Here is a 13819-nt window from a genome sequence, read left to right as displayed (position 1 = left end):
GATGAAATCAATATATATTTAGAAGCTTGAGGTCGACCTGTTCATTAGTAAAAAAAAATAGTAATGCATTTTGTTTCCATCCAACAGACAGGCTAAAGAGATTGTGTTGAAGTATGAAGGACGGCTAACCAGAACACGAGGCTACCAGGCAGCTGGAGCAGAGGTGGGATAAGACTGATATCATATATAACATTTACTAAGAAAAGCCATGTAAGATCAGAGAGTAAGGGGGGCAAGGAGGGCCAGTTACTTGTGATGAATTGCTTTATCCATTTGTAATTGAATGCAAAGGTTACACCCAAAGCTTATGCATCATTTGCTTTAAGGGTATTCATGATACATGATTAATACTTCTTAGTGCAATCTGTCTACATACAGTTGAAAGATCTGTTGATGGAGGGGTCCTTTAGGACTGATGGAGTATTGACTTATGACACTCAGCCAGTTATCGTGTGCGCTGTCTGCTGTATGAGTAAAAATGTCTTCTATGTACTGAAGTGTTCGCGCTGAGACTGTTTCTACAACGTATCAAGCTTTATCTGATATGCTCAATTGGTAGTGCTGCTGATTATTTGTGGAAGTGATTCTAACTCAATGAGGTTGATTTACTAAAGGCAAATAGGCAAGAGAATTTTACCTTGAAGCGGAGGTTCACCCTAAAAACATGTATATAACATTACATTCTGCATACTTCCAACATTTACAGTATGCGTTTTTTTTGTTGTTGTTGTACATACCGTATTATTGCTATTTTCCACCCGGCTTCCGGGTACTCACTCCCGCGGGAGTAGGCGTACCTATGCAGAGGCGCAGTGTCATGTGGGACTTCGCCCAGATGATTGACGTCTTGAGAAAAGCTTCCCCTCCGCGGATAAGGCACGTCACGAGTTTCTGAAAGTAGCCGAACTGCGAGTCGGCTCTATACGGCGCCTGCGCAGTCAGCTCTACACGGCTCCTAGTCGGCGCGCAGGCGCTGTATAGCGCAGTATAGAGCCGACTCGCAGTTCGGCTACTTTTGGAAACTCGTGACGCGCCTTATCTGCCGGGGGGAAGTTTTTCTGCCTTTAGTGTTCCTTTAACTCTTTGTGGCAAGACTGGGCACAGATGATAGGAAATCTTTTACTCTACATTGTGACAGCAAGAAAAAAAAATTCAGGTTTACATCCACTTTAAGCCTCGTACACACGATCGGACTTCCATCAAACAAATCCATGGAATTTTGTCCTAAGGGCGTTGGCCGTGAACTTGTTCTGCATACAGACAGCAGAACATTTTCAGCCAACATACACAAAACTATGTTGTTTTTCAGCTCTTTAGCAACACCCTTTGGACAACTTCTGCTACTGTTGTCTGATGGATAGCATTTTTTCGGAGCATGTTTGTTTGTACTTTGGATTTTAGTCTGAAAGATTTGTGTACACACGATCGGATAATCCGACAGAACACATTTGTTGTCACACACACCGTCTGTATGCAGAACAAGTTCACGGCCAACACCCTTCGGACAAAATTCCACGGATTTGTCCGATGGAAGTCCAATCGTGTGTATGAGGCCTCGTACACATGACTGAGGAACTCGACGGGCGAAACACATAGTTTTCCTTGTCGAGTTCCTTGTTAGGCTGTCGAGGAACTCGACAAGCCAATTTTCTCCATTCCCGTCAAGGAAAAAGAAGACATGCTCTCTTTTTGGCTCGTCGAGTTTCTTGACAGTTTCCTCTACGAAAATGTACACACGACCGGTTTCCTCTGCGTGTGTACGAGGCTTTAGGCTTTAGAAGTTTGTCGAGAAAAAATTTCCATCCCACTCCTTCGAATTTTCTTGTCACTGTGGACAAAGTTAAAGGTCTATTTGACTCCACTAAAGGTAAGAAAATTGAATGAACGTTCTTAAGGAAATTTCTAACTAAATTCTACTAACGGCTACCCAATTTTAGTGAATACGGTAAAAATTTACTTTTCCTATCTATTGACTACGTATCCACATGCAATGTAAAAAAAAATGTGTTTTTGTCTGCACATGATATCAATAAGCTACAGAAAAACTCCATTCCTATTTGCGTTTAATAAATCAACTCCAAAGGCCTCTGAAAAAATCACAGTAATCACATTTTGGCAGTACTCTGATTAGCATGCTTTACAATTAGGAGTTCCTGCTCCAAAGGCATTAGAGATGAGCACACAACAATCATGGCTTCTATTCATCTTTGCTTGTCGAATACTAATAATTACCACTGTCCAGATATAATGGGAGTGGAATTTTGCTCCGGAGTTTTCTTGTGAGAGTCATGGTTAGAGTGCCCTGGAATGGGAACACTATGAAGATAGAACTAGTGCAGCTGTCATTATTGACTTTCTATTTTAAAGGCCAAGTCAGTGACCTGGAACAAGAATGGAGGATGGTAGTTCAGAATTTCTGGCTCCACTGCCTGCATAGGTAAAACATTCTAGACCAGTGTTTCTTAACCTGGGTTCGATCGAACCCCAGGGGTTCGGTGAGTGAGTCTCGGGGGTTCGGCGGAGGTCACACAGGGCCGCCGGTACAAGGCAGGGGCAGACGGGTGCCCTGGGCGATACCATTTCGTATAGGAGGGGGGGCGCAGCCACAGGTGAAGCTCTGCCACGGCCGCCAGCGCGGCCAGCGGCACTGTACAAATTGTGTGCCGAGTGCACTCCTGCATCCGGGACCGTCACCTCCCGGCTCCCTTTCCTGTCTGCTGCAGCCTGTAACTCCCCCTATGAAGGAGTCTCTTGGTCCCTCTCTTGGGCACAGTGGCTGCATTTGATGGGGACAGTGAGGCTGCAATTGTTTTGTTTTTTCGTTTGTTTGCGCCCCCCCCCCCCCCCAAAAATGTTGAGCACCAGCCACCACTGAATTCTACTATAGCTTGTGGGCGGAGCATTTGACCGGAAATGTACGATTGCGGCGTCGTACAGTTTAGCTGCTTCGTCAAAGCTTCTTAGAACATCCGACAGACACCATAAGGCTTTAATTGACAGATTCGACCTTAAAGAGGTTTTAAAGGTTTATTTTTTATTTTCTAAATAGGTTCCTTTAACCGCTTGCCAACCAGCCGCTGCAGTTTTACGGCGGCAGGTTGGCTCGGCTGCGCGAGATCACGTAATATTACGTCATCTCGCCAATCAGCCAATAGGGGCTGACCCCTGGTCCCGACGCATGTGCCCGCTGGTGATCGCGCGATCACCGCCGGGCACCCGCGATCGCTCGTTACAGAGCGAGAACCAGGAGCTATGTGTGTAAACACACAGCTCCCGGTCCTGTCAGGCCCCGTACACACGACCAGTTTCCTCGGCAGAATTCAGCTTCCGACCGAGTTTCTGGCTGAATTCTGCCGAGGAAACTGGTCGTGTGTACACTTTCGGCCGAGGAAGCCGACGAGGACCTCGGCGAGGAAATAGAGAACATGTTCTCTATTTCCTCGTTGTTCTATGGGAGCTCTCGTCCCGCCGAGGTCCTCGGCGGCTTCAGGGCTGAACTGGCCGAGGAACTCGATGTGTTTGGCACGTCGAGTTCCTCGGCCGTGTGTACGAGGCCTCAGGGGGAGAAATGACTGATCTTCTGTTCATACAATGTATGAACAGCGATCTGTCATTTCCCCAAGTTAGTCTCACCCCCCCCTTCAATTAGAACACACCTAGGGAACATAATTAACCCCTTCCTCGCCCCCTAATGTTAACCCCTTCCCTGCCAGTGTCATTTTTATAGTAATCAATGCATTTTTATAGCACTGATATAGCGCTATAAAAATGCCAATGGTCTCAAAAATGTGTCAAAAGTGTCCGAAGTGTCCGCCATAATGTCGCAGTACTGATAAAAATCGCTGATCGCCGCCATTACTAGTAAAAAAAAATATTAATAAAAATGCCATAAAACTATCCCCTATTTTGTAAACGCTATAACTTTTGCGCAAACCAATCAATAAACGCTTTTTGCGATTTTTTTTACGAAAAATATGTAGAAGAATATGTATCGGCCTAAACTGAGGAAAAAAAAGTTTTTTTTATATATATTTTGGGGGATATTTATTATAGCAAAAAGTAAAAAATATGATTTTTTTTTCAAAATTGTCGCTCTATTTTTGTTTCTAACGCAAAAACTAAAAACCGCAGAGGTGATCAAATACCACCAAAAGAAAGCTCTTTTTGTGGGAAAAAAAGGACGCCAATTTTGTTTGGGAGCCTCGTCGCACGACGTGCAATTGTCAGTTAAAACAACGCAGTGCCGAATCGCAAAAAAGTGGCCCGGTCATTGACCAGCAATATGGTCCGGGGCTGAAGTGGTTAAGCTAGTGCATTTTTGTTTCACTTACCTTTTCCTTTCAATTTCCCTTCTAAATGTTTTTTTTCTTTGTTTTCTTTGTCTGAATTTCTCACTTCCTGTTCCTCCTCAGTAAGCTGTTCTAGCTGACTAACCCCCAGCCAGATGATGGTGGAAAGCTTACTGAGGAGAAACAGGAAGTGAGAAATTCAGACAAAGAAAAAAAACATTTAGAAGGGAAATCAAAGGAAAAGGTAAGTGAACCAACAATGCACTAGCTTAACCACTTAAGCCCCGGACCTTTAGGCAGCTAAATGCCCAGGCCAGGTTTTGCGATTCGGCACTGCGTCGCTTTAACAGACAATTGCGCGGTCGTGCAACGTGGCTCCCAAACAAAATTGGCGTCCTTTTTTCCTCACAAATAGAGCTTTCTTTTGGTGGTATTTGATCACCTCTGCGGTTTTTATTTTTTGCGCTATAAACAAAAATAGAGCGACAATTTTGAAAAAAATTCAATATTTTTTACTTTTTGCTGTAATAAATATCCCCCAAAAACATATATAAATTTTTTTTTTTCCTCAGTTTAGGCCGATACGTATTCTTCTACCTTTTTTTGGTAAAAAAAACCGCAATAGGCGTTTATCGATTGGTTTGCGCAAAATTTATAGCGTTTACAAATTAGGGGATAGTTTTATTGCATTTTTATTAATTGTTTTTTTTTTACTACTAATGGCAGCGATCAGCGTATTTTTTCGAGACTGCGGCATTATGGCGGACACTTCGGACAATTTTGACACATTTTTGGGACCATTGTCATTTTCACAGCAAAAAATGCATTTAAATTGCATTGTTTATTGTGAAAATGACAGTTGCAGTTTGGGAGTTAACCACAGGGGGAGCTGTAGGAGTTAGGGTTCACTTAGTATGTGTTTACAACTGTAGGGGGGTGTGGCTGTAGGACTGACATCATCGATCGAGTCTCCCTATATAAGGGATCACTCGATCGATGCAGCGCCATAGTGAAGCACGGGGAAGCCGTGTTTACATACGGCTCTCCCCGTTCTTCAGCTCCGGGGAGTGATCGCGACGGAGCGGCTATAAACGAATAGCCGCGTCGTCGTCCCGGATCGCTCCCCGCGGGAATCCGACCGCCGCATGTAGCGGGGGGGTCCCGATCGGACCCCCCACCCGCTAGAAGGCAAGGACGTACATGTACGCCCATTTGCCTGTATGTGCCATTCTGTGGACGTACATTTACATGCGGCGGTCGGGAAGTGGTTAAAGGAACCTATTTAGAAAATAAAAAACAACCCTTTACAACCCCTTTAATTCGGATTTTTGGACGAATGCATTTTTTAATGAAACAAAATAAATAAAACGAATTTCGGAGGATAAGGATAGGGGGTGAGGTGAGTGCTACATTTGCCAAATTTCACCACATTCACTAAGTGCAAACTCTTTGGAATTATTGAACAGCCGTTTTGCCTATTAGCCTTTGGTAAACCAGCCAAAATAAATTGTGTAACTATTCACTTCATATCCAAATGTGTGAAAAGCTAATTCCTTATTTCACTTATTTGCTTTATAATGATTGGCTAATTGAAGTGAATATTCACACAATTTGCTTTTGTGAAGATTCCCAAATCTTTTAGTAAATCAGGCCAGCTGCGTTTGACATAATGTATTTTGGTAGCAAAATGTATGGTTTGTGATAACGGTACAGATAAAATAATAGTATAGTAAAACTATCATTATATAGAGCTCCACTCAAATGCTGCAATTAATACAAAAAAACTAACCACTGAGTTTTAAAGGGGTGGTTCCCCCTAAAACAAATTTCTAACAATACATTCGTAAGACCCGTTACACTGCGGGTAGGCTGGCTTTTGTTTTGTTTTTTTAGTACATACCTCGATATCGGCGTTTCGTCCCTTGGCGGTGGGCGTTCCTAGTTGATTGACGTTCCTCCGACGGGCACATACGTGACGTCACGACTTTCCGAAAGAAGCCGAACGTCGCTGCGCAGGCGCCGTATAGAGCCGACTCTATACGGCGCCTGCGCAATGACGTTCGGCTTCTGTCGGAAAGTCGTGACGCGCAGTATGCGCTCGTCGGAGGAACGTCAATCAACTAGGAACGCCCACCGCCAAGGGACGAAACGCCGATATCGAGATATGTACTAAAAAAACAAAACAAAAGCCAGCCTACCCGCAGTGTAACGGGTCTTACGAATGTATTGTTAGAAATTTGTTTTAGGGGGAACCACCGCTTTAAGTACAGCTTGAGTTAAATATCAAATCTCACCCATCAAATTTAGGATTATTTTTAAATATGAGCCAACTATTTACAGCAGTGGTTCTCAACCTTTCTAGTGCCATGACCCCTTTATAAAATTTCCCAAGTTGTGGGGACCCCTAACAGTAAAATTATTTTCGTAGCGTGGGTTGTCAGCATCCAAGGCAAGTAAAGCCTCGTACACACGACCGAGAAACTCGACGGGCGAAACACATCGTTTTGCTCGTCGAGTTCCTTGTTAGGCTGTCGAGGATCTCGGCGAGCCAAATTTCTCCATTCCCGTCGAGGAAAAAGAAGACATGCTCTCTTTTTGGCTCATCGAGTTCCTCAACAGTTTCCTCGTCGAAAAGTGTACACACGACCGATTTCCTCGGCAAAAAAAAAATACCAGCAAGTTTTTTGCTGGTTTTTGCCGAGAAACTCGGTCGTGTGTACGAGGCCGAACTTGCAACCCTAACCCATGGGCACTTATCAATCCCTGAGTCCCTTCCACTCCACATTTCAGGATACCACTCTCTTTGATCTCCTTTCTTTCCCTTTTATCTCTCTCTATACTAATTTCTTGTTTTTTTCCCCCATCGCTCTCTCTCTAGCCGTGTTTCTTGTTCTTTCTCTCCATTTTTCTTTGTTCCTCCCCTCTATCCTCTCCCTTCCATGTATTCTCTATTTTTATTCCTTCTCCCTATTTCTTGTTGATGGGGTGGGGGGAATGGGAAGAGTAGCAGTGCTGGGGGAGTTCTGATGAGCCCATTTAGGTGCTCTTGATGAAGGTCATCTGCTGATCTGAGAACTGTAGTGAGGACTTTGAATGGCAAATATAATCACAGGCAATGTTACTCACTATCGCTGGCTTTGTGGTGTCTCGCAGAAGTGACCCCCTATGTTGAAATCAGGAGATGGGGTCTCCTCCAGCCCCTCCCACTTCACATTCCTCACCAGTCAGCTGATCTCTAGTCTCCGCCCCCATCCATGCCGTGAACTGGGCAGCTGCGAATAGGCTGAGTGGGCGGCCGTGAAAAGGCTGAGAGAGTGGTGCGCGCTTCAGGAACAGCCTGGGGTTTGGTGATGCCTGGCAAATCGTAATTTGACCCCCTAGGGGGTCCTGACCCCCAGGTTGAGAACCACTGATTTACAGTAATACCTTGAATTGCAAATAATGCGGTTAACGAGCGTTTCGCAATACAAGCTACTACTTTTTTTAAATCCTGACTCGGTTTACGAGTGTTGTCTCGCAAAACAAGCAGGATTCAAGCTTAATCCATTCCAGGAGAATGCTTGTAATCCAAAGCACTCGCATATCAAAGCAAGTTTCCCCATAGAAGTCAATGGAAACAAAGATAATTCAGTTTCCGAGTGTTTCTGAAGATTTTCGAGTGCATCCGGGCGATCTCCGAGTATTTCCGAGTCTCTCCGACACCCCCCCCGAAACCTCTGGCCACATGCGGTATTGCATGCAATAGAAGTCAATGTGGAATGAATTATCTTTGTTTCCATTAGGGTTGTCCCGATACCACTTTTTTAGGACTGAGTACAAGTACCGATACTTTTTTTCAAGTACTCGCCGATACCGAATACAGATACTTTTTTTTAAATGTGTCCCCAAATGCAGCCATGTCCCCCCCATATATGCAGCCATGTCCCCCCCATATATGCAGCCATGTCCCCCCCATATGCAGCAATGTCCCCCCCATATATGCAGCCATGTCCCCCCCATATGCAGCCATGTCCCCCCCATATGCAGCCATGTCCCCCCCATATGCAGCCATGTCCCCCCCATATGCAGCCATGTCCCCCCATATGCAGCCATGTCTCCCCCATATCCAGCCATGTCCCCCCCATATCCAGCCATTTCCCCCCCATATATCCAGCCATGTCCCCCCCATATGCAGCCATGTCCCCCCCATATGCAGCCATGTCCCCCCCATATGCAGCCATGTCTCCCCCATATCCAGCCATGTCCCCCCCATATGCAGCCATGTCCCCCCCATATGCAGCCATGTCCCCCCCATATGCAGCCATGTCCCCCCCCATATCCAGCCATGTCCCCCCCATATGCAGCCATGTCCTCCCCATATCCAGCCATGTCCCCCCATATGCAGCCATGTCCCCCCCATATGAAACCATGTCCCCCCCATATCCAGCCATGCCCCCCCCCCATATGCAGCCATGTCTCTCCCTATATCCAGCCATGTCCCCCCCCATATATGCAGCCATGTCCTCCCCATATCCAGCCATGTCCCCCCATATGCAGCCATGTCCCCCCATATCCCCCCCATATGCAGCCATGACCCCCCCATATCCAGCCATGTCCCCCCCATATCCAGCCATGTCCCCCCCCATATGCAGCCATGTCCTCTCCATATCCAGCCATGTCCCCCTTACCGTACATGCTGCTGCACCCCCGCTGCCACGCCGCATCCACGCTTGGTTAATACGCACAGCTTTGAATAGCTGTAGTCTTTCACGCCGCGCTGCATATAGACACTCCCCCTTGCTCGGGATTGGACAGTTCACCCGAGCAAGGGGGAGTGTCTATACGCGGCGCGGCGGGAAAGACTACAGCTATTCAAATGAATGCTGTAATGTTCCCCGCCCGTATTAACCAAGCGGGGATGCGGCGGGATGCGGCGTAGCGGCGGGATGCGTCGGCGGCGTCGGCGGGGGGGGGGGGGTATTCTATTTTGGTATTGGGGGTATTTGCGGGAGTACTCCCGCAAATACTCGGAATCGGTCCCGATACCGATACTAGTATCGGTATCGGGACAACCCTAGTTTCCATTGACTATGGGGAAACTCGCTTTGATATGCAAGTGCTTTGGAAAACAAGCATTCTCCTGGAACGGATTATGCTTGCAATCCAAGGTTCCACTGTATATATATATATATATAGGTTCTTCAAAACGTTTCAGCACTCTTTTTAAACTCTATTAACTATAAAAAAGGTGTGGAAAGTTTTTGAAGACTATATAGTGTTTTCAGAAAGTCTCAGCACCTTTTTATAGTTATTAAACAAGAAAGAAAACGATTACCCCCAGACGGGACTTTTAAGGCCAAACTCCAATGTATATATAAAATTTAATTTATTAGATATTTGCACCAAGATGGGTAAACACTTGTTTACAGAATAATTCTGGATGTAGGATTACAGAAATCTTCTGGAACAGTCAAAAAATATGTATAATAAAAATAAAAAACATATAAGAAATAGTAATGAAGTGACACCTGGGGCACACATCCCATGTGTGGACCCAGGAGAAATAAGAAACAACAAGAAAATACTAAAATAAAACCTCGTGAAAACACAATACAATTAGATTAAAAAACACTCTGTAGAGAGCAGTGGAGAAATGCCCGACGCGTTTCTGGTCTATTGATGGAGCAACAGACCTTCATCAGGGGCCACAGGAGTGTATGGTTACAAACTTTTTTTCTCTCGTTTGTGGTGAACAAAGGTTTGAAAAATGACCCTCAACTTTTCGGTTTAGGATATCCCCAGAGCCGACTTATGGGGTTTCATGAGTAAGAAAAGAGAAAGGGGAGGGATGGCTCCAACTGATCCCAAACACACGGTGTCCCAAATGTAGGGCTTGTAAGGGCAAAAGTGCAGCAGGTCAGGGGGTTTTTTACTGAGTCCAATGCGGACGATCCTCTTAAAGTTGCTAGGGGGAATCCCGAGCTCTGTATATGGAGAGGAACCTGGTGCCGAGTGCCGTGGTTGGGGTATTGTAATGCCAGCGTTACTCCCTTAAGCTCGCAGGGCACCCTGCGAGCTTAAGGGAGTAACGCTGGCATTACAATACCCCAACCACGGCACTCGGCACCAGGTTCCTCTCCATATACAGAGCTCGGGATTCCCCCTAGCAACTTTAAGAGGATCGTCCGCATTGGACTCAGTAAAAAACCCCCTGACCTGCTGCACTTTTGCCCTTACAAGCCCTACATTTGGGACACCGTGTGTTTGGGATCAGTTGGAGCCATCCCTCCCCTTTCTCTTTTCTTACTCATGAAACCCCATAAGTCGGCTCTGGGGATATCCTAAACCGAAAAGTTGAGGGTCATTTTTCAAACCTTTGTTCACCACAAACGAGAGAAAAAAAGTTTGTAACCATACACTCCTGTGGCCCCTGATGAAGGTCTGTTGCTCCATCAATAGACCAGAAACGCGTCGGGCATTTCTCCACTGCTCTCTACAGAGTGTTTTTTAATCTAATTGTATTGTGTTTTCACGAGGTTTTATTTTAGTATTTTCTTGTTGTTTCTTATTTCTCCTGGGTCCACACATGGGATGTGTGCCCCAGGTGTCACTTCATTACTATTTCTTATATGTTTTTTATTTTTATTATACATATTTTTTGACTGTTCCAGAAGATTTCTGTAATCCTACATCCAGAATTATTCTGTAAACAAGTGTTTACCCATCTTGGTGCAAATATCTAATAAATTAAATTTTATATATACATTGGAGTTTGGCCTTAAAAGTCCCGTCTGGGGGTAATCATTTTCTTTCTTGTTTAAACTACCAGGGATGTGGCCATTCCCCATTTTCAGGAACATATGAACCCTTCTCCTTCTTTATATATTTGTTTTTATAGTTATTAGAGTTTAAAAAAGTGTGGAAATGTTTTGAAGAACCCATATATATATATTTTTTTTTTTCATTAAAATGTTGGCTTATAGGGATAGTGGGGTGGGGATCTCAGCAGTCTTGTGAAGGTTATTGATAAGCACTAGAAAACACAGTCTCTTTACTATAACCTAAACTTAACTTTACTCATACCAACTTGATAAAAAATAATGTTCTTTAGCAAGAAACATACATTCCACATAAATGATTATGCTACCAACATAGCATGTGCTGTAAATTGCCTCCAGCATTAGTCATGTTTCTTCTTGCGGGAAGCTGCCATTTTGTCGAAGCCCAGAGGCCCTGAACAGCAGTAAATCTTTAGGCTGTCAGCAGACAGCCTTCATATAATCGGCACAGTGCCTAAAAATAGAGAGCAACTGAGCATGTGCAGAGCTTGTTAGACAGTACAGGTACAGGATTTTAAACAGTATAGGCACTTATTTTTTATGTTTTACATAGCTATACTTGCAAAAGTGCGTTTACAGTGTATCTGAAGCCAAATATTGTTTTGTTTTAGCGTGATGGAGCTTACAACTTCTATCCGGGTTTTTACTTGTTGAGTCCTCACTGGAGAGATTCACATATGTGCTTGTTCCGTTGACCATTGTAAAGAAGCAGAGCCTATGTACGTGCCGCCGTCACGCCTGATTCGTTGTGTACACCACCATTGATTTCCATGCATGGTTTATAGCTTTTGGATTGTTTTATATGCGGATTTTTGCCTTCTGAAATGTGAATATTTTAATCTTGTCTACATTATTAAAGAGTGTCTACGGCATTACACTATCTGGATGTTTCCTCCATATATGAGGCACATCCTTGTCCTACATCTATCTATCTAAACATCATCTGTTCCTGGAGGATTTTTATTAGCATAATTGCTGAGGATCTATTCATTGAGTGTATTTGACTTCGACTCCTGTCTTTCTGGTAAGAATCCATCTTACACTGGGTGGTGGAGCATGCTGGTGATTGCTGGACTATTATTATTATTATTATTATACAGGATTTATATAGCGCCAACAGTTTGCGCAGCGCTCTTACACATATTAGGATATTTTCATACTTCGCTATATAGATTTTTGTTTTTTTCATCCATTCACTTGTTTTTTTTTAAAGGTGTTTATTTTTGATTTTGCAAAGAAAATTACAGAGTAACAGTAACCTAGTACAGGCCGAAATTACAGCACAAAAAGTAAACAGCAATATCAACACACAGTATAAAACTGAGGTAACAGCAGCCCATACATAGGGAAAGAAAAACCCCCACAGACATACAAACATACAACCAAACAGTCATACACACACACACACACTCACACACAAACAAGCAAAAAAGACAGCATCAGTGACCATGTAACAGCAGTGTACCCAAAGTGCACATATAAAGAAATACATATGTTTTGTGTCACATTTTGATTTATTAGAGCTGCAACATTTTTTGTTTATCCATCTAACAGTTATTTGCTAGCTGCTGGTTCTCTAAATTTGAGGTTTAATCATTTGCTATCCCGTGACTACGTTCCTCTAGTGATGAAATGGGAGGAACGACGTTCTGACGTCACCGCGTGTGCGCCAGACCCGGAGGCATACGGGCTGCTATCGTGAGCTGGCCGGCTCGTTCGCTTTTTACATGCTGTTTTAAACGTCTAAACTGAAAGTGTCCATTCGCCATGTGTACGCATTAAAGGGGTTGTAAAGGTACAATTTTTTTTCCCCTAAATAGCTTCCTTTACCTTAGTACAGTCCTCCTACACTTACCTCATCCTTCCATTTCGCTTTTAAATGTCCTTATTTCTTCTGAGAAATCCTCACTTCCTGTTCTTCTGTCTGTAACTCTACACCGTAATGCAAGGCTTTCTCCCTGGTGTGGAGTGTCATGCTCGCCCCCTCCCTTGGACTACAGGAGAGTCGTGTGTTAGTGGGCGTCCTGATTCCTGATTTTACACTATGCCAGCCTTTTCTGTTTTTTGTAGGGACACTCTGGATCGGTTGTGTTTTGTGACGACCATTTTCACAGAAGCTGAGGCATAACTGCAGGGCATAGAGACCCCAAGCTGGGTTACAAAACAAACGATTTTCTAATCAATGATGGGAGAATTGTGCGAGAAATGTAATAGAAAAGAAAAGCGCATGTGCAAGAAAAGAATATTCCCAGAGAGAAAAGAATATTCCTGGCAACAAAAATTATTTTCTGTAGCAACATGAAGGTTTGGTCGGCCGAATTTCGAAAATCAATGGTGGCATCATCGGATCACCAAAAAAACGAACTTTCTGATATTGAAAAGAAAATTTGTTCGAAATTCGACCGTGTATGGCCTGCTTTAAGGATTTGCCTTAGCAATACCCCTTTTTCATTAGAATATTTGACTGTTAGTTACTTAACCCCCTGAGCGGTATTTCTGAGTCTGGCTCAGGGTGGAAATCCAGTACCATTAGCGCCGGTATCCCCGAGACAGACTCGGGATCGCATTGCAGTATCCACAGGCAGAGGTTACTTACCTTGTCCCTGGATCCTGCGATGCCTCCCCGCTGTGTGATCGAGCTGTGCCCTCGCTCGATTCACAATCTTATAGATTACAGTACTGTATGAAATAAATACACACCCCTTTTGTCCC

At 44.2% G+C, this 13819-nt stretch overlaps 1 protein-coding gene across 1 annotated transcript in view; it reads left to right on the top strand.

The window, feature by feature from the left end:
- The window catches only part of TMC3 (transmembrane channel like 3), a 109459-nt gene that overhangs the window by 11760 nt on the left and 83880 nt on the right, over positions 1–13819 (top strand). Inside the window, exon 3 of the mRNA XM_040342554.1 lies at positions 88–163. Coding sequence (XP_040198488.1) covers positions 88–163 — 76 coding nt within the window. The remainder of the gene's footprint in view (positions 1–87; positions 164–13819) is intronic.

The sequence above is a fragment of the Rana temporaria genome, chromosome 3 (assembly GCF_905171775.1).
Source record: "Rana temporaria chromosome 3, aRanTem1.1, whole genome shotgun sequence".
Lineage (NCBI taxonomy): Eukaryota > Metazoa > Chordata > Amphibia > Anura > Ranidae > Rana > Rana temporaria.
The sequence above is the reverse complement of the archived record's forward strand: the minus strand, read 5'-3'. Positions and strand labels throughout refer to the sequence as shown.